The following is a 20,386-nucleotide window of genomic DNA, read 5'->3' as shown; positions in this document are numbered from 1 at the left end:
TCTCTTTCTTTTACTATTTTTTTGTAAATTTTATTTTTGGAATGACTTTTAAAAAATATTATTTTAGCCACCCCTCTTGGATCTAATTAGTAAATCTTCTGTTTTTCGTTTTTGTGTTTTGAAATTTTTTATTTAAATTCAACTCCTGCAGTTCTTTGAAACTAGTTGTTTGTAATTTTACTTCCATACTTTCTTTAAGTTTATTAATGTCGATCTTTTTGGATAAATATTTTTATCTTGCTTTTGTTAAGCTACTACTATACCCAAAATTAACTCCATTGCTCTATGATCTTTTAGCGGTGTGTCTATATAGTCAATAGTGTGATTGCATCCTGTTTTATTCGTGATCGCATGATCATTTATTATGAGCATTATAACATTTTCACCTCTTAGGTTCTGCCTTGTATACTTTTCAGGTGATATTTCCTTCAGTATTTCAAAATTATGGGAGTAGAAAGAATTTAAGTATTCTTTAGTATAAACACATTTTTTGTCAAGTAGTTTTATGTTGAAATTACCAACTATTATTATTTTTCCCTTTTTTGGGAGTATTTCTGTTTTAAAATAGTTAATGAATTGGTTTACTTGATTTTCATTGGGTTGTCTATAGAAAACGAAGATTTTAATATTTTGTTTGGTTAAATTATTTAAGATTACATTTGATTTATCTTTTATGGTTCCTTATACTTTAATTTGAAAATCTAGATTACTCTCAATATATAACGCTACTCCTCATCCTTTGCCTTCTCTACGTAAGTTAACAGCCTACATTATAATTATTATTTCCACAAATAGAAAATATTCAAAACAAATTTATAAAGTACCTTAAATACAAAACCGGTATTTCTTATGTATCTACTCTCACTGCCTCCACCTTCCATGGAATCATTTCTCTACAATACCGCAGAGTGTGTGCGGACCAACTACTGCTTTACAAAATTGTGACAGGAATGGTTGACTGTACAGAGCTGCTTGGTTTAATAACAATACATGTGCCAGCCAGGATTTGTAGACGGTACCACCTGTTTCATGTACCAACAAGTAAAACATCGTAGTATGTTAAAAATGCTTTTTTTCGTAGGACTTTTTCAATGTACAATACAAAATTTAAAAATATAGATTATACAAACATCACTCTGTCAGATTTAAAATTTAAACTAAAAATGTATTATGTAACTTAGTAGACATTATAATAATAAATATGTACATCTCCCCCCCCCCCTCCTTATCCTATCTTCAAGCATTTTTGTCCTTATCCCGCCCAATTTACAGTAACTTAATGTTCTTAAAATTAATATTTAAAAAATCTTTGATTATTGAGTACTTGAAAATAACATTTTTATATGTATAAATTGTATGTATTTATTTGATATGTAATATATATATTCTTTACTAACTTTGTATACTATGTGGAAATCTGTTATTGGTTCTGAGTTTATACACTATATCTGTTTGTTTACTAAAAATATGTATGTAGAACTGTTGATTTCCCTAATAAAACAAAAATAAAATAAAATAAAATAAAATAAAATTGTGTTGCTGTTGTTATGTGTTGCTTAGCCATGTTTTTGTTAGCATAGTGATATCTGGGTTAGTTGATTAATTTTTTATTATTATTCTATATCTATTTTCGGTTAAGACCTCATATATTTATATAAAGAATCTTGAACTTTTGCATTTTTCTTTTCTTCTGGTTGTTAAGTATCGTTTCTGTCTAAACATTTATGCTTATTGATTCTGTTTACAATATATTTTTCTTTCCATATAATTGGGTATTTGACTTGTGATAAAAATCTTTACATTTCATTGAATGTAGTAACGATTTCATATATTGTTCGCTCTTTTAAGGTTTGCTTTTCATAAAATTATATTTTTTCGTGGTATATCGGTCCAATGAGTGAACAGTTTTCATAAAGTTATGCCAGTTTTTTATTCCTTTATTTAGTTTTGGTGATTAGGAAATAATTGTTTTTATAAACTGAGGAAATATATACTTTTGTTTGTTTAAGATGACGTAGTTGATAGTGTTAAAAACTTAGAATTGAAGGCGATGTCTCATTTTTCCCCAATAGTAATTAAAATTTAAAACAATGTTTCTTACAAAAAAACGTATTTTTCAATCTATAATTTTAAACCATTTTTGAAACGTGTAATTGTCAATAGAATATATTTTATTGTAATGGAAAACTTTGAGAACAAAAAAGCTTTATTTTCTAAACCAGACATTGAAAATACGTTGAAATTTATTAAATTTATTTTGTATTTATTTTAACTCTCAAATTACAAAAAAATTGGCTGCCGTTTATAATAAATGAAAATTGTCAGCAATCCTGGCAAACAAATTGTCTATTGCGGGGTTAATATATTTGTGCAATATTGTTATCATATTAGCCACACACCGATCTTAATTTGCAACAATACGTTAAGCACCTTAAAGCGGTATTGTATTGTTTTTTGTCCAGTTGCATAATTTTTGGTCAACACATTAAAGTATTATAGAAAATTTTTAAGCTCATCAAACAGTTTTTTCAAAGTAAGAATGTCACTTTTAGATCATGATTCTGACACCAACTTAATTTTTTCGAATCTGTTGACACATTTTTGCAAAATCTCATCCAAACATCGATTAATCCTAAGTAAATTTATCGTGCCGTGAGAATTTGGACGGTACGTGTGAAATGGGTCAAAGGGTCAGCAAAAGAGAGATAGCGAACATGAATGTGTTTAGCGTCATTGGAATACGAGTATTCACTATCCGCCAGTAAAAAACCTAGAAGGACGAGTCTTTGTACACAAGTACTGTAATGTCAGGTATTTATTTCGATCTGAACCTTTTTTTGAGCCAGTCAACATGCTAATGGAAGCCCTAATTGATTGACATTAGTGACAACAAAACATATTGAATTAAATTTAACCTAAAAAATCTTTCCAATATACATTTGAAGTACTAACTTTGTGGTTTTTCATTATAATAAAATAAATACAACAACTTTGTTTTTAACCCCCTTTTTTTTCACCGACCAGTTGCAAAGCAAACAAGCTTTTTGTCAAGGTTTACGTAACTAATTTATTATTTCCTATTTTATTTTATTCATGTTTACTAAATACTACTAGTAATAATAAAACACCAAGTCTTTTTTTTCCTAAAAGGGTGGTAATTAGAGAGGCATATTTTCGAAACTAGAGAGGACTGGACTAAAAAAATATTAACAGTATTTTGAGTTTGTCCAAATTTTTGTAGACAAGGACTGGATTCAACTCCCTGGGGAGCTGTTTATATTAACATATTACAACAGAGATGAAGAACATTTAAGATAAGGTAATATAGAAGTCTAGGCATCTACAGGGCTTATGACCTGTCAATTACTGGTTTAAGTGGCCACTTTACACACTGTGTAACATTCACCATTCTGCCTATATTTGAACATATATATTCCTTCAATTCTTTCATCTGTTGATGTTTGTGAAGTTAAAGAGCTGAAACCTTCATTTATGCGGGTGAGATTCATCAAATTGAATTATTTCACCTACATACTAGGCAAAGCCTGAAAATATTATTTTGACAGGTCATAAGCCCTGTAGATGCCTGGATTTCTATATTACCTTCTCTTAAATGTTCTTCATCTCTGTTGTAATATATTAATATAAACAGCTCCCCATGGAGTTGAATCCAGTCCTTGTCTACAAAAATTTGGACAAACTCAAAATATTGTTGATAAATTACCTGGTCCATGAAGAAGTATAGAAATTGAAAAAATAATATTTTCAGGCGTTGCCTAGTATGTAGGTGAAATAATGTCAATTGCCTTTCACATAAAAAACGGCAGCTATTAAATCGCGAGAGGAACAAATTCCATCTTATATTGGTGTATCAATTAAAGAACCGTGTTTGCCTTAAATTGCCTAGCCGTATTTTAGGAAAATGTTCTGTCCTGTCGTCTTAATAACAAAATAATGATTTAAAAAAGAAAATGATTAAAAAGTTACAGTTTTAAGTTTCATAAAACATTTAAAAGTAGATTGTTATAGAAACAAAATGTGTGTCATTTTATTTCATTAATAAAAAACAAAAAAACAAGTACCTAATTAAACACAACCGGGATGGACAGCGACTCTGTTTCGTTATATTCACGGTTTGATTCAAAGTCAACTTTGAACTTTAAGTCAAGTTAAATATATAGTATAAGGATATACGCATAACTAGATTTGTATGTTTTTTTTTTAATTTAAAATTAATTTTTAATGCTCATTTTTTTTAATGGTTTATTTTTTTAATATTTATTTTTTTCATTTATTTTAAAAATTGTTGAGAATATCCAAGCCCTGGGAACGAGACAGTTTGTATTATACCTAGGGCATTAAATATACAAACATTGCAACAATACCAGCAAATCAAGAATTAATGGTTTTTGATTTATTTATTTTTTACCGAAGTATCTAAAGTATTAAAACTCGCATTGTTGTAATATAGTACAATGTATAAAACAGCTGTGTAGTATGTAAAAAGTGGATTGCTCTTGTATTATTTTGTGATAAAAAATTAATGATTTTGTTTAAAAAAGGCATTTGAGCCGTATACTAGATATTTTTTTTTTAAAACTGAATATGCAAAATTATATGTCTTTATAAACAGCAGGATTTTTCTGTAACAATTTCAATTCGCAAGTTCGTTCGTTCGTTATTTATCCATCTCACTCTAACGCAATCAAAACTGTATTTCGTTCTCGTTCTTTCTCATATGATACGAAAGAATCAAAGAAACGAGTTGCAGAATACGGCCGCAATTTCAGGAAAAAGGAAGGCGCTTTAATTGCCCGGAAAAAGTGTAGAGTGTACGCGGTTCGTCTAAATGTGTTTTTACGTAAATCGTAAAAGACAGTTATAATGATGAAAATAACTCACAGTCATGGTGAGGTTCAGAGGTTCGCCGAGGCACAACTTCAGGGGTTCCTCCCAGGAGTTGGGATACCCTGAACCTCTCAGCTTCCGCGATGTTGAAAACGTCTTCCATCTCATCGTCCAGTTGGACCACTTCTTCATCCCCCGCCAAAGCTCCGCCTAATCCATGATTATCACCCTGGAAACAACAATTATTAATTCATTTATCGATCATCATCATCATTTGCATATCCATACCCCGTGGTATATAGGGAGTTGCAGAGTATTAGGATCACTTTCATTAGAAGGAAGCTAGTCAATCAGGAACCATTTAATTAAATACAAACAGATGTTTAGGTAACTATGCTTATACTTGAAGAGCAAATCAATTTAACGAGGTCAGGTTGAAATAGTTATGATTTGATTGATTAAAGTATTTTGTTATTTTATCGGAAACTTGTTATAAATTTAATTACTTTTAAATATGTTTGTATTTCAAGTTATTTATGTGCAAAGTATATTAATATATAATCCTCGATTTTTTTTTCAAGCGCTCCTTAAACCACATAAATGTAAATAGTAGAAATGCCGTATTTAATTAAATAAATAAAAAGGAAATCCAGCGAAGTGTTTTTATTTTAATTTAATAAACTAAAAGGACTAATTAAACAATTTGAAAAAACAAAAAATAATAGTTGAAACGATATTACCAATGTATTGAGTATGTCCAAATGTTTATAGACAGGGTGGATTTCTTCCCCGGGGAGTTTTTTAGAATTAAATTTGTTGCAAGAGAGAAGAAAAACATTTCCGAAAAAAAAATATGAAAGCCTTGACATTTACAGGGTTTGTGACCTGTCATTAGTTTGTTAGCAGCTTTTCACACTGTGTAACATTCATTATTCTGCCTATATTTAAGCATCCACATTTGAGAACTCACAAAAGTCAACAGATGAAAGAATTGTTGAAATGTTAAATTGTCTTCACTATTTTTTTCATTTCAGGATTTTTACCTTAGAGCAGGATTACAATGAGTTAAAAACGTCTAAGGTTGTGGTTCTGTTTCACACACATAACTCTATCCATCATCCGCCGGAAACAATATTTATAAATTTCAAAAAACACTTCATGTTTCGATCAGATCTGAAATTATCTTAAGCTACAAAGAAACCATTCTTTTACAGTTAAGTATGTATTTTGAAACATTCTTCAATTATTCATGATATACTCTAGGATATACGGTGAATTCAACATTCAGTACTCACTACAAAAATGACACGAAATGTGTCTGTTTCCGACTGCGACACGGTACAAATTACTAATACAAAAACAATTTTCTTTTAAATAAAGTACACAGTTTACCCTGCTGCATTAGTAGCCAAAACGTCGAAACGAATCCAACTTACACGGGATCACCAAAAAAATATACATATTGAAAGTTGTTTTTAAATAAAATACATTATAAAAAAAAATACTGACACACTGCTTTCACCGAACTAATACAGTATCCTATGCATCATTAGCCAAGGATAAAGTAATGATTATACATTTTTTTATACTCATGTAAAAATTCAGGGTGCAGAAAGCTAATCTGAAGTAAAACAAAGTACCAAGTTTAACACCGTACTGGACAAACATTAAAGTTCAGACTGACTGGTATCAATCGTCCTTTTTTCACTCAGCAGAATATTTCTAACAAAGACTTCTATCTAAATATTAGCACATTGTGCTACTTACTTTAAGCCGGGTCTTATGCCTTTGTGTGGCAAAAGATTACTTTATCGTTTTTCAGGATTTTCGCAGAAGTGAAGGAATTTAGAATAAACAAATGATTGTAAAACATCAATAAAATAATGGCCATATTCTACTTAGTTGTCAGAGAAGCGAGTTTCACTTATATTCCAATGTCGTTTTCAGTTATTTTAATGAAAATGGATGTTTTTTTTCTTACGATTTTCCCAAATATAAAATATTTTAAAGGCATTTTTGTTATTCTGGAATAAAAAATACCTGGATTTCTTTATTTTTCCATAATTTATTTAATAAACGTAATTTAATATTTGTAATTCAAATTTTTCTTAAAGTGAACGCCCAAGCAGATGCTTAAAATTATATTTGAATCGATAAATGCTTACTTTTTCTTATTTAATTTTTTACAAAACAAAAAATATTGAATTTTTTATCACATTAAAAATAATGAGATCTATTGCAACATTGTGAGCATTTTTAATTTAATATTTTTTGAATGAAAATTGTGTTTCTAATCAAGCGTGCCGGAAATTCTTATTTAAACAAATATGTTATGATCCTAGTATTTTAACATACTTACAGTAATACGATGATCTTATTATTTTTGCTATTAATTAAAAATGGTAATTATCTTTAAATTATCCATGAAAATATAGTTTCAGGTAACTAAAGCGAAATAAGGGAAGAAAAAGTAACAATGTAATACAGTAGAACGCCGTTTATACGAAATCCGATCATCCGGATTGCAAAATGTCCAGATCGTTATGAGAAAAAAAAAATAGGAGATATATTACACATCTTATTATTAATAAGAAATAAAAAAGGGCTCTGGAGTTTCTTCATCAAAGCAATAAAATTCGCTGGACGTGTTATTATATACGAGTATTATTTAAAAAGCAATAAAACATATATGTTGATTGTTAATTAAAAAAATTATTTAAAAAAAATACATATTTCTGCGACACTTCCATCTGTTGACGTTTTGTTTAACTTCACAAACGTCAACAGATGGAAGTGTCGAAGGAATATAGATGTTCAAATATAGGCGGAATAGTGAATGTTACACAGTATGTAAAGTGGCCACTTAAACCAGCCAATGCCAGGTCATAAGCCCTGTGGATGCCTGGACTTCAATACTCCCTGGGCCCAGGAAGCAGAGCGTTATGCTCTGGCAAAAAGTACCTGGTTAGCACCATGCGAAGGAACTGATACTCGCCAAGATACTCGCAAAGGTTTGCCTTCGACCCAATAAAGCTCAGCCTCATCAAGTGAGGGTTATCACTAGAGCCCGCACAGGACACTGCAGATTGAACAAACACCGCGTTAGAATGAACCTTTCCGAAACTTCTATATTTTGGTTCTGAAGGGAAGATAAGGAAACACCGAAACACATTCTACGTGAATGTGATGCTTTACATCATAAAAAGAGCCTCATCTTCGGAGGACCACTGGTTAAATCTGAGGATATTAAAGAGCTCGCTGCCTATCCAATAGCGGGATATTTTACGGATCTGGGCTTGGAGGGGGAGATTTAGCAAAATTTAAACTCTCGCCTTTCTGACTGAATACACGACGGTGTTTGTAACGAGCAAATTAACGAAAATTATTATTTATTTAATACCAAAATGTATGAAAAACAGACAAACTACATAATAAAAAGATTTTTTTTCTGCCACCACTTTGAGTCATATTTTTTTTTTGGGAGCGACACGTTCACTATAAATAAATTGCTATTGCCGGAATGTCCTGTCCGTGTGACCATGTGACTACTGGCGGACGCGCGCGGTGGTCTGGGTAATAATTGTTCCGCAGAGATAGCCTGCCTGTCCTCGGTGGCGATGTCTCGGGACAATTTTTTTGCTGTACAAATTTTTATTTTCACAAGGACAATAGTTGAGCCCTGGGACAGAACGATATTGCATTTTCTACGTGTAAGCGGACTATAAGTATGCTTATCGGAAACGGTGTCAAAATTTTGTATTTTTTGAAGCAATCATTTTAAATAAAATATTAAGGACAGCAGTATGGTATTGGCAAAATCATACTTAATTTAACAGAGCTATTACTTAAAATACGATTTGTGCATTGGGTAAAGACCTACCATGAGAACTAAATCTGTTTTGGACAAATACATACATACTCGAGTACTGGCATTGGTTGTCTGAACTGAACTCTAGTTCGTCTGTGTTGTTCTTGTCCCAAAGAAAGGAAGTGGTAAATTTCAAATCTAACAAGTAGACCAATTTAAGAAAACCGCGCGCTGAACATGTTCTAGGCCCGGTTTCGTCTGCACCAAGGTCTGAAAGGTTGTTAGGACGATTAGGGTCTTCGCACGAGATTGTTCCTACTGTTGGTATTAGGACAATTAGGGTTTTTGCGAGGGATCAGTGTTATAACGAGAGATAATTTTGTCGTAGTTCGATAGAAATCATGTTATAATCTAGGTTAGGACTTAGCTAGTAGTGTCTTGATAATTTGAAGTAGTTATTTGCATTGGTAGACGTATTGTTTTTCTTCTATTTCTCAAACACTCAAGTGCATGTTGTAAAATGCAAATTGTTTTAATGATTCCTATATGTATTTGAGTTTTGTGTCGTTGTTTGTTTTATTTGTATTACTACGTTCTCAACTTGGAACTAACACTGTATTCTTTCAATGACATACTGGGAAATTAGAAAAAGGTAATTGTACTGCCCATGTATATTTTATTGATCTAAAATTGACAATACTGCAGTAAGGTGTATAGTGAAAACTTTAAAACTTTCTATGTTTTGTTATTTTTGCGGTTCGATTGTTTTTTTTATAAATGATCGTGTATATGCAAAACGGAAGAAAGACACAAGTCTTTATAAACAGTTTCGGGAAAAAGGTGTGTACTTTCATTGTATTTATGCATTTTCAAAATAATTTATGGTATAAATGATGTCAATCAATTTCTTTTCATGTTACCAACAATGTCATCAGAAGTCAAAATCAAATATTTTAAGAACGCACGCCGATTATTCTTACTCTTGACAGGTCCATCTTCAAGTATTTGATGGATTTGATCGTGCCATGTCTTTCTCGGTCTTCCTGGTTTTCTGCATCCATCAACATTCTCATCGTAGATTCTTTTAGCCGTTCTTTCGCTGTCCATTCGCTCTACAAGTCCAAACCAACGCTGCACTTCTTTCTTGATTCCGTCGATAATGCAAGTCTCAGCCTTACACAGTTCACGGATCTCGACATTTGTGCACCTGTCATACATCGTTTTACCACACATTCACCCGAGGAATAGCATTTCAGCAGCATTTTACCTACTGTCATAATTATTTTCCAATTCCATACTTCGCTCCCATACATTAGAGTTGCCTCTAGAACTACATTGCTAACTGCTAGTTTTGTCTCCTGCGATAAACAATCAGCTGGGAAGATTAATGGCCGTGTTACGAGTATGTGAGTAAACCATATTCCGGTTTGACTGAATCCTAATCTTAATATAAGGTTAAGGTCAGTGCGAATGTTTTTTATATAATTTATAAATATAAAAATTATAATGAAATGTATAGTCTACCGTATTCTTATCTGCTGTGTTCGATGCCTTTTTTTATCTTGGTATATTGAATTAACATTTCTATGCATTTCATCATTTTTTTATCCTCACCAAGCGGTGCATAGATACAGCATTGGTACGACGAACGCAGCGGTCATTTGTAAAATAAATGAAGGCAAGATGATCAGAAATAGTATCGTTTCGCTTTCCGCACCAAGTGGCGCACAGGGAACTGCATTTGTAAATCAAATACAGCGTATCTCGATTATCTGTTACAGGGAGGTGAGGTGATCTGACCTGAAACTCCAGGGAAAATGAAATGATTTGGAGGAAAATCTACTGTCAACAGTACGAATTTTGCATCCTTCCGTCAGTTTGTCCGGACTTGGGTATCGCGTTGGGAGCTCCTCAGATGCGCGGACGCCTAGGTGGGTAAAATATGCTGGGACAGGCAACTGTTCCTGTAGGATGCTCATTCAGTTGGGACTGTGCTTTCTTCCAAGCGGAACGCACACGTTCTTTTGTTTTGTCCTCCCCTTACGGGGGTGGTATTCGGATCCTCTGCCTCTGACCACCCAGGGAGTCCTTCTTTATCCAAAGGCGTTCTCTTATTGTAAATATCCGTGTTTTTACTTATGTTTTGTGTAAGTTATGTTTGTTATGTTACTATAGCTTAAAGAAAATGTTTTTGTTTATTTGGATACGTTTATTTATGTACATTGTTTGTTAACATATTTTTTTGAATAAAAAAAAACAGTAGCATTGAGGGGATCCTGAGGGGTGGGGACGACGTGTTGGCTTCTGTCCATACGTCCTCCTCCCCCGTCCTTGATCTGCATAGAGTTTGTATTCTTTAGGAATATTTATAATCACTTTCATCTATGCGCAGCTGACAGAGAGTCCCTCAGGACTCTATAACAGCTGCGGGTGGATGGTGGGCTTAAAGGTCTCCCTTCAATGTCAACCTTTCTGGGAATTGAACTTGGGATCACAAGCAGGTAGGAGAATGAGCCAACCACCACACTATAAAGCGGATATTTCTCCACTTTATTTCATTTTTATTTTTTTTACCCAGGTAACCAGTAGCAGCCATCGAGTCAAAAACACTCGTGCTGGATTCTGGTTCTATTTCACACACACAACTTTATTGCTCGTCTGCGCGGACAGAGGTATTCTTATAAATTATGTGTCAACAATCATTAATTAATTTAAACCTCTTCTAAGTCATTTTTTAGTAAGTCAATAGGGTGCTAGATTTCTAAGCGTCTATTTTTAAGTATAAAATTACATCCCTTATTTTTTGGATTTTTATCAACCCTGCCTTATAAATAAACTCATTCCCAAATTAACATAAACTAAATTTATGTAATCTAAATTTATGTAAATAACATTCAGTTAAATGTTTGACCAAAAATTCAATGCTTTATATGTAAATAATATTTCATCAGCGAGTACGGCCTTAAAAGCATAACATTAAAAAAAACTATCGATTCAGTACGAAATCACTTCCTTTAATAACTTTTTTTATTAATTCTCTCTTAAAAATAACCCAATTCCTAAATTAAAATACTGGGGACGGAAAGGCCGAGAAAGATATTGAAAGCAGGGTGAGTGCCGGGAACAGGGTGAACGGTGCACTAAAATCTACTTTGGCAAACAAATGTTTATCGCAGGAGGCTAAACTAGCAGTTCACAACGGAGTTCTAGTTCCAACTCTAATGTACGGGAGCGAAGTATGGAATTGGAAAAATGATGATGAAAGTAGGTTGAATGCTGTCGAAATGCGATCCCTCAGGCGAATGTGTGGTAAAACGATGTATGATAGGTGCACAAATGTCGAGATCCGTGAAGTGCGTAGGGCTGAGACATGCATCACTGACAGAATCAAGAAAGGGGTGCGGCGTTGGTTTGGACATGTAGAGCGAATGGACAGCGAAAGAACGACTAAAAGGATCTACGATGCAAGTGTTGATGGACGCAGAAAACGAGGAAGACCGAGAAAGACGACACGATGGCACGATCGAGTCCGTCAAATACTTGAAGATGGACATATCGAAAGTAGGAATAATCGACGTGCGTGCATGAGAAGATGCATGAATGTAGAGGAAGCGAGGTCTGTATGCCAAGATAGAGTGTTATGGCGTTCTATCCTCGCTGCCTACCCCTACGGCGAAACAGCGTGATGGTTTGTTTGTTTGTATAAAGATAAGGCAAGTTTTCATTTTTTATTTCCGCTTTTTTAAACTTATTCATGCCAAGTGGGATGTCTTTACTATGCCGCAACAAAGTAAAAATGCCGAAACTGGCTCAATTCCACAACAGATATACGTAAGAATTCAACTTACTTATTACCTGATATCAACTCGTTTTGCGAATCAAGAACTCAAAATCATCCGAGTAATCGAGAGTTTTATTCACTCATATTTGATGTGAATTGATATGATTTCTTAATAAATTATAAATGTTTTATAACGTTTTTCATTTTTGTTATTAGAAAACACCCAACCTAAGAATTAAGTAAGCGTTCAATTAAAGATTTCGGATTCGCGAAGTCTTCTGTTGCTGCAAAACATTGCGAAACCCCGGTCGAATTATTTGTTGTTACTTTGTCCATAATATCAGTATGTGAGAGGTTAACTACAGTATTCCCAAAAACCTAACTTTTTTTATTTTTTTTTTATTTATTTACAATTTTAAAAAACCCGTTAGGGTTACATTAGAAATTTAATATTGTCTAGTCATTTTATGTCTCGTCTAGTCTAGTTAGTTCAGTCATCATGTGCTTTTTCAGATTGATTTTAAATTTGTCTCCATTAAAAGTTTTCAAGTAATAAGGTAGGTCGTTGTAGTGTTTAAGTCCATTATGTAGTATTTTTGACTGTCCTGTGTTTGTCTTTGCTTTTTCAATATGATAGTGTTTTTGTTGTCTGGTGTTATATTTATGTATGTCAGCATTTTTGACTAATATTATGTCGTCGTCTTGTATGTTTCCCAGTGTTATTTTGTGCACAATTTTTAAGGTCTCAACTTTAGTCAAGTAGTTTATGTCAAACTGGTGTGTTTTTTTGTACAGTTCAGTCGTAGAGGTCAGGTAGGGTAGGTTGTATGTTAGTTTAAGAATTTTATTTTGTTGTCTTTGTATTCTTGTTATGTCTGTCTTGTTACCAGAAGAAGTAACAAAGTAGTGATTTTTCATACTTTAAACATTTAGTTTTTTTAATGAGAACCTTAAGAGTAAATTTATTTACAAATGTATTTGATACATATTACAAAAAAACACATTTTAAAAACTTTGCGAGTACTGTATGTTTTTTTGACGTAATTAACCTTTTATTTGGTGTCAAGTTACAATATAAAATAATTTAACTCTTTGATCTTAGAAATAAAATTAATTTAGAGTAAATACTATTTATCCTGTAAAAGAAGACGAAAAATAATATTTCGACTCGGTAAAAACTAAATTTTATTATATTCGGAGTTGCCGTAATTTACTTCACTCTTACAAAATTATGCATTTTATTATTTAATGATTGTGTTGGTTTCATTCAAACGTTTTTATAACAAACATTATGTTTAAGGTAAAAATTCTAAAATATGAAATGTAGTGGAAATAAGTCCGTTCGCCTACCATCTTTAGAGTCCTGAGATCGATTCCTAGGAGAGTCGATGTGAAATATTGGTTTTGAAAGTAGCTTATTTATGTACCCTGCAATGTTGTCCTGTTGCTGGACTGTTTCCCGACTGATCACTATTGAAGTGCCGTGCCGTAGCCTATCCACATTAGTTGCGGATAAGGAAATAATGATGACGAGTCCTAATAACTTGTCTTACAAAAAATTCCTCCAAATTCAATGATAATTTCGAGGGCAAAAAACTGAATGGAAATGATAGAAACAACAAATAAAAAATACAGCACAAAAAATATTCACATTAATTCCCGATGAATTTTTTTCTCATTCAGATTTTGGTAATTACAAATTCAATGGATCAAATTGATCAATATTAACACGTGTCGGATGAAGGTTTGGTTATATAACTCCTGTTGGAAAAAAATTAGAATAAAAAAGGTAAATACACCTTTGATGACTGTAATATATATGTGGCCAATCGTGATATTATACACAAAGAATTTATATTAATTTTGTTTTTGTATTAACTTTTTGCAAATAAAAAAAAATAGTAAAAAAAAACCCACTAATCAAAATATCAATATCCGCGTTCGGATCCACCAAATAAACAAACAAACCATCACACCGATTCCCCGTAGGGGCAGGCAAAGATAATAGAACGCCATATTACTCTGTCATTGCATACAGACCTAGCATGCCAATTTTTTCAAAATTTAACATATCTATCACTCCGCCGGCATGTAAAATTAAGTAACTGTATTTTAATAATTGTTTTTTCGTATCAAGAGCAAAACAAAGCAAACAGTTTTGAATGTGAAATAGAACCAGAATAAGTGTTTTTTTATTGGATGGCTACTTACAGATAGAAAACATATTGAAATAGAATATCCAATAAATTTAGTGCGTTGATGTATTGGGTTCACTTCTCGGCGAGGTCGATGTGAAATATTCATTCGACTGCTACTAAAATGGTCTGTGTTCGGACAGATTACGAACACAGTTCTGTAAGCGTAAAAGAATCGGGATCCCGGACGAGGGTTTTCCTACTGAAATCCTGAAAAAGGAAATCGAGCGGAAAAAAGTCCGCTTCGTAGTCTAGTGGTTGGCGCAATCGCTTACCATCCAGGTCCCGGGTGCGATTCCTGGGAAAGTGGGCACGAAATATTTGTTTGTTTTACACTGGACATGGAACTGGCATTTGCAGCGTAAGACTGATCACTTTATCTTCCTATAACATATCGAGTTACGCTGTATTTTATTTAACAATGCAGTAACCAACGCACCTTTGTGTGCGGATAAGGATTTGGTGATAATGATGACTTAACTATAAAATATATTACAACGCAGATTGAGAACATTTTTGAGAAGGGAATACGGAGGTCTAGGAGTTTACAAGGCGCGTGATCCGTAATTGGCTGGTTTAATTGGCCACTTTAAACACTATGTAACTTTTACATATTGCATATATTATATTAAAATATCCCTATTCCCGTGATTCTTTTGTCTTTTGATTTTCATGAAGTTAGAGAACTGAGACCTTTATTAATTACTACCATTATTTCACCAATAAAGCGACACCAGAAAATACTTTACTTTTAAAAATTAGATGATTTTTCTTGGACCTGTCACCTGTAATTGGTGTACCAATGCAGTGCCCTATGCAACATTAGGTACGGAAATGAAATGATGATGAAGCTACGCTCGCAAGAGCGTTCAGAATACCGGCCCAGAACTGCAATTCTCTGACTACCCAGAAGCGGAAAAATTGTAATATTTTTAAGGTGTGTAATGTAAATCGTAACAAATCCTTTACTTCAACTGGTGTTTGTCATATGAAATTTGCTATGTTATTTGAAGTGGCTAAATATAGAGTCATTAGACGAACTAATAAGGCGCAATATGAGTAATGTAATAATAATGATCTCTGTTTATGTACAGTAAATAATTCAAAAGTGAGGTCACTAATAAAACAATGGATGAATTATTTTCATTACAAAAACATGTAATATTCAGCTGTAATGTGACGTGTTTGATGATTTTTGTAAGACCGAAAAAATAATCCGTATCGATTGGTTTTTAGAAATTTTACAACGCCTTGGATTTATCGTAATGAAAATAATACTTAACGGAAATAAATTTAAAGAAACCGATCTAAGAAAACAAATTGTCGCCTTTTGTACAAGCACTGAAGTACTATTTTATTATACTCTGCTTTTACTGAATCAACTTAAATCATTCGTTCGTTGCTTACTTTTTACAAAGATTAATCTCGCTTTTGTGTAACAAACCATAGAGAAACGTTTCGATCGGCGAACTTATACAGTACAGTACAGTACCCTGTATGCCATAAGGTGTCGCAGAAGAGAATGATGATGATGATCAACATGTATAGTCATGACCTATTATTTATTAACATAGATTAAGCGTCCTATGTGATATTATGCGAGGCTTAATTCTCAATCAATGGCAGAATAGATGGGACATGACATGTACAGGGAGATGGACGTAGTCTTTTTTACCTTTCATTAGACACAGGATGTGTTGTAAGTTCTTAGCGTTTGACTATCATACCCCACAAATGGTTTCGGGACATGGGGAATTTAGAGACAAGCTTCATAAGCTTGGACTTGCTCCTGTCTGAGATGTGTTTGCGGAGATGACCATGAATCGGCCGAACACATCCTGTGGCATTGCGTGCTATTAGGTGATGCCAGAGATGAGATGTTGAATGGTCTGACAGGGGTCATGCGACCGGCGTGGAATGTGGATCTGATGGCCAACAATACGAATTTTGCACTCTTTCGTCAGTTTGTGGGGACTTGGGTATCGCGTTGAGAGCTCCTCAGATGCGCGTACGTCTAGGTGGGCAAAATATGGTGAGACAAGCAACTGTTTCTGTGGGATGCTGATACAGTTAGGCATGTGCTTTCTTCCGAGCGAAACGCGCATGTTCTTTTGTTTCGTCCTCCCCTGATGGGGTGGTATTCGGATCCCCTGCCTCTGATTACCTAGGGAGTCTTTCTTTATTCAAAGCCGTTCTCCTGTTTAAATATATTCGTGTTTTTAATATGTTTGTTGTGTAACTTTAGTTTAATGTCATTGTTTTTGTATATCAATAAACGTTTATTTGTGTAAATATATATTTTTGAATACTTAAAAAACAGAGGCATTGAGGGGATCCTAAGGGGTAGGAACGACGTGTTGGCCTCTGTTCATACATCTTCCTCCCTCCTCCATAATCTACATGGAGTTCGTATTCCTTAAGAATATTTACAATAACTTTCACCTACGCGCAGCTGACAGAGAGTCCCCCAGGACTCTATAACAGCTGCGAGTGGATGGTGGGCTTAAGGATCTCTCCTTAGTATACACAAAGACGCACCCCGAGCCCCAAAATGATGACCCTTATTGACTGATGCCCAATCGCTCGACCCATATTCAGCCGTTTTTTAACCGCCAGCCGGCTGACATAAGCTTGATATGTAGAATCTAAACCAAAAAGGCTGCCTGTATCGTGATTGGGTGTAACACCGTTCAGATAACCATTGCAAAAAAGGTGGTGTAACTTCGGTGGTGGTATCGGCCTCGTGGTGTAATAGATAATAATAAATATTTATTTAAAAGGGTGTTTTCACACCATTCATAATCCCTGGAGTGGTACCTGCAGCGTAAGACTGATCATCTAACTTTCATGTTACAAAAATGATCAAGATAAGCTGCGATTGGTGTACCAATGCAGTGCTTTATGCACCATCAGGTGCGGAAAGGGAATGATGATGAACTTCTCATTCGAAAGTATTTGTTTATCAGTGATGGTGTCAGGTTTAGTTTGATCTGATTTTTTTGTCTTTTAAAAAAAACATTAAAACAAAATTGTTTTAGCGTTCTTGAAATTTGTCAATATATTTCGAATTTGGGCCCATTTTAAAAGAACTATAAATATCCCACTATAAGAAAATGAGAATTAAGTTAGCGTAAGGTGAGGTTTAAACTTCGGACCTCTAATCCGTGAGTCTGCATAACTAACCGCGAGACCACAAACCGACTTAAATGTTTGAAAGAAACATTCTAAATACCCATATTTTTTCCATCACTAATTGGTTTGATCCAAAATATTTTGAGTTTGTCCAAATGTTTATTGACAAGAACTGAATTTAACCCCCTAGAATATAATTAATATTAACATATTACAACTGAGGTAGATCACATTTCAAATAAGGGGTATAAAAGTTTAGGCTTATGGCCTGTCATTGGCTGGTTGTGGTGTCCACTTTACACATTGTGTAACATTCACCATTTTGTCTATTTCCGAAGCGCTGAATGTTATATAGTGTGTAAAGTGATCACTTTTACTAACCAATGACAGGTCATAAGATCTGTAAACGCCTAGCTTTCCATATTTCTTTCTCAAAAACGTTTTGAATTTGAATTGTGAATTAATTTGATAAAATCCCTTTGGATCAAAATTAAGTACTTGTCTGCAAGCGTTTGGACATACACAAAATCTGGTGGAAAAACTTTTTAATTAATCCCTAAATATCACTAACATAGATATTGTGAAACAAAATCAAAAATATCATTATCATTCCCATTCCGCACCTAATGGTGCATAGGGCACTACATTGGTGCACCGATCGCAGTGAACATCGATCATTTTGGTTACAAGAGGTATGATGACCAGTCTCACTTCAGTCCAGGAACTATGAAATATTCTAGTATACAAACATTTTTTTAAAAATAAATACTTTATGCCAATGGGAAACGAACCCGAGACCTCTTGCATGGTAAGTAAACGCTCTGGCCACTGCACTATGAGGCCGACCGTGTATAAAAAAAAAAATGTCTCTCTAAATGTTTATGAGGTTGTGTTTTTAATGAAATCATTAAGATTGACATTTACATAATTATATAAAATTGATTTTTTAGTACGATGTTTTGAAGGATACGCGCTGGCATAGCACGGGTTTAAACTGTGCAACTCGGTTCCGGTTTCGACTATACCTTGTCTGCGACCTAAAGTGTGAATGCACTACAACGAAGAAGTACAGTGGTTTTTTAAAAAAAACTTTATAGTCTATCAAACAAAGCATTAAAAAAAAAATTATATCCTGTGTTATCAGCGCTTTAATTTTTCAAAGTTTTGTGATCTTTTAAATTACTCTACCTGTTACGTCACAAGTTCTCTTCGGTAAGTTCTGCTGATTGGTGAAGTGGCTTCCCGCAAACCGGAAATCTATTGCAATATTCTAACGATAAATTTCTTATATCCTATTTTCTATAGCACTGAATTTCCTCATTGATGATATGAATTATATACGGCCATTGTCGCAAAAACAGGAGTACAAAGCCACTTGGACCAGCCAATAACAGTTGATAAAAATATTTTCTAATATTTTTCCCTCTCGTTTGAGATACCCGTCGTTAACAATTGCTTCGTACATGTTAAAATACTCGTACACGTATGTCTATACATTAATTTGTTCCCATTAAGTGAAATGCAGAGGTGAGAAAATTTACATCAGTTATAATGATGTTAATTTCTAAATGAATGAGCATTATTAAATTGATAAATACCTTTTCGTGACCGTGTCCCGATTCGAAAAAATATTCGATACAAGTTCTTGAAACGACGGGTCAAACAAAACTAGGAAATACTCGAAAAAAGTCACCCCTCGTATTTGTAAAGCGGATCTAAGTAATCTTGTTTTCTATACACTGCCTTTGTACAACGAACATCCCTAGTGTCCTTGAAATTCTACGGTGTTGGAGAAATTCGGGCCGAAAGGGTGAAGGACATTAACTGAATCTTACGATAGCGAAAATATGCACAAATTTTCAATCAAAACTCACCTCAATCAAACACCAAAATAATCGAATACCTTACATATATTTAAATAATGCAATTATTAAAACATGGAAATAAAAAAACGATCGCTTTATAACAAACAATAAAATCATTTACTTTAAATGTATTTATCATAACCAACAACATAAAAAATTGCTGATAAATCATATGTATTTTAACTGATTATAATAAGAATTATTTTCTTTCAGCTGTGTAGTCATAACGTTTTTTTACACTTAAAAGTTGTTGTTTTTTTTAAGTAGTATAAGTTGTCACAGATATTTTTTTCAGTCACTTTCAGAAGTTAACAGAATTCAAGTTTTTTAATCATAAATACCTTATCGTCCAGCTCGCTTTCGTATGTCGCCCTTGAAGCGTTTCTTCCGGGAAATATGCTATTGTGACTCGTAGCTGACGTCGCGCCGCCTAACGGTGGTCTGGACGCTACACGACCGTCGGGGTTGCGGTCCCGAGCTGTACTGAAGGCGCAACTCGCGCCCATCTACGCCGGTGGCGACGATTCTCAATTTCCATTGATATGATGTTTTCCTTTAGCAGCCGATTTTCCGAAAGACGAAAAATCCCACAAATTTGATAATTTAACATACTAAATATTAAAAAGTGAATTAGTTTTGTTTGCAAACAAAATTTATTTACTCACGGCACAAAATAAATGTAGAATTTTATAAAAGAAAAGTATTACTTCGGGTTTCACTCGCTAGTTCTAATTATACACAAACTTTATTACGTGAA

At 33.6% G+C, this 20,386-nt stretch overlaps 1 protein-coding gene across 1 annotated transcript in view; it reads right to left on the bottom strand.

The window, feature by feature from the left end:
- LOC148279894 (uncharacterized) overlaps positions 1-20,135 on the bottom strand; it is a gene marked incomplete at its 3' end in the record, with an annotated part of 96,937 nt that extends 76,802 nt beyond the window's left edge. The window contains exons 1-2 of the mRNA XM_088229237.1: positions 19,971-20,135; positions 4,903-5,077 (exon numbers count right to left, since the gene is read on the bottom strand). Coding sequence (XP_088085363.1) covers positions 4,903-5,077; positions 19,971-20,135 — 340 coding nt within the window. The remainder of the gene's footprint in view (positions 1-4,902; positions 5,078-19,970) is intronic.
- Positions 20,136-20,386: the final 251 nt, after the last annotated feature.

The sequence above is a fragment of the Micrasema longulum genome, unplaced genomic scaffold (assembly GCF_059751315.1).
Source record: "Micrasema longulum isolate JH-2025_06_02 unplaced genomic scaffold, ASM5975131v1 h1tg000648l, whole genome shotgun sequence".
Classification (NCBI taxonomy): domain Eukaryota; kingdom Metazoa; phylum Arthropoda; class Insecta; order Trichoptera; family Brachycentridae; genus Micrasema; species Micrasema longulum.
Note: the sequence above shows the minus strand (reverse complement) of the source record. Positions and strands in the feature narration are given on the sequence as shown.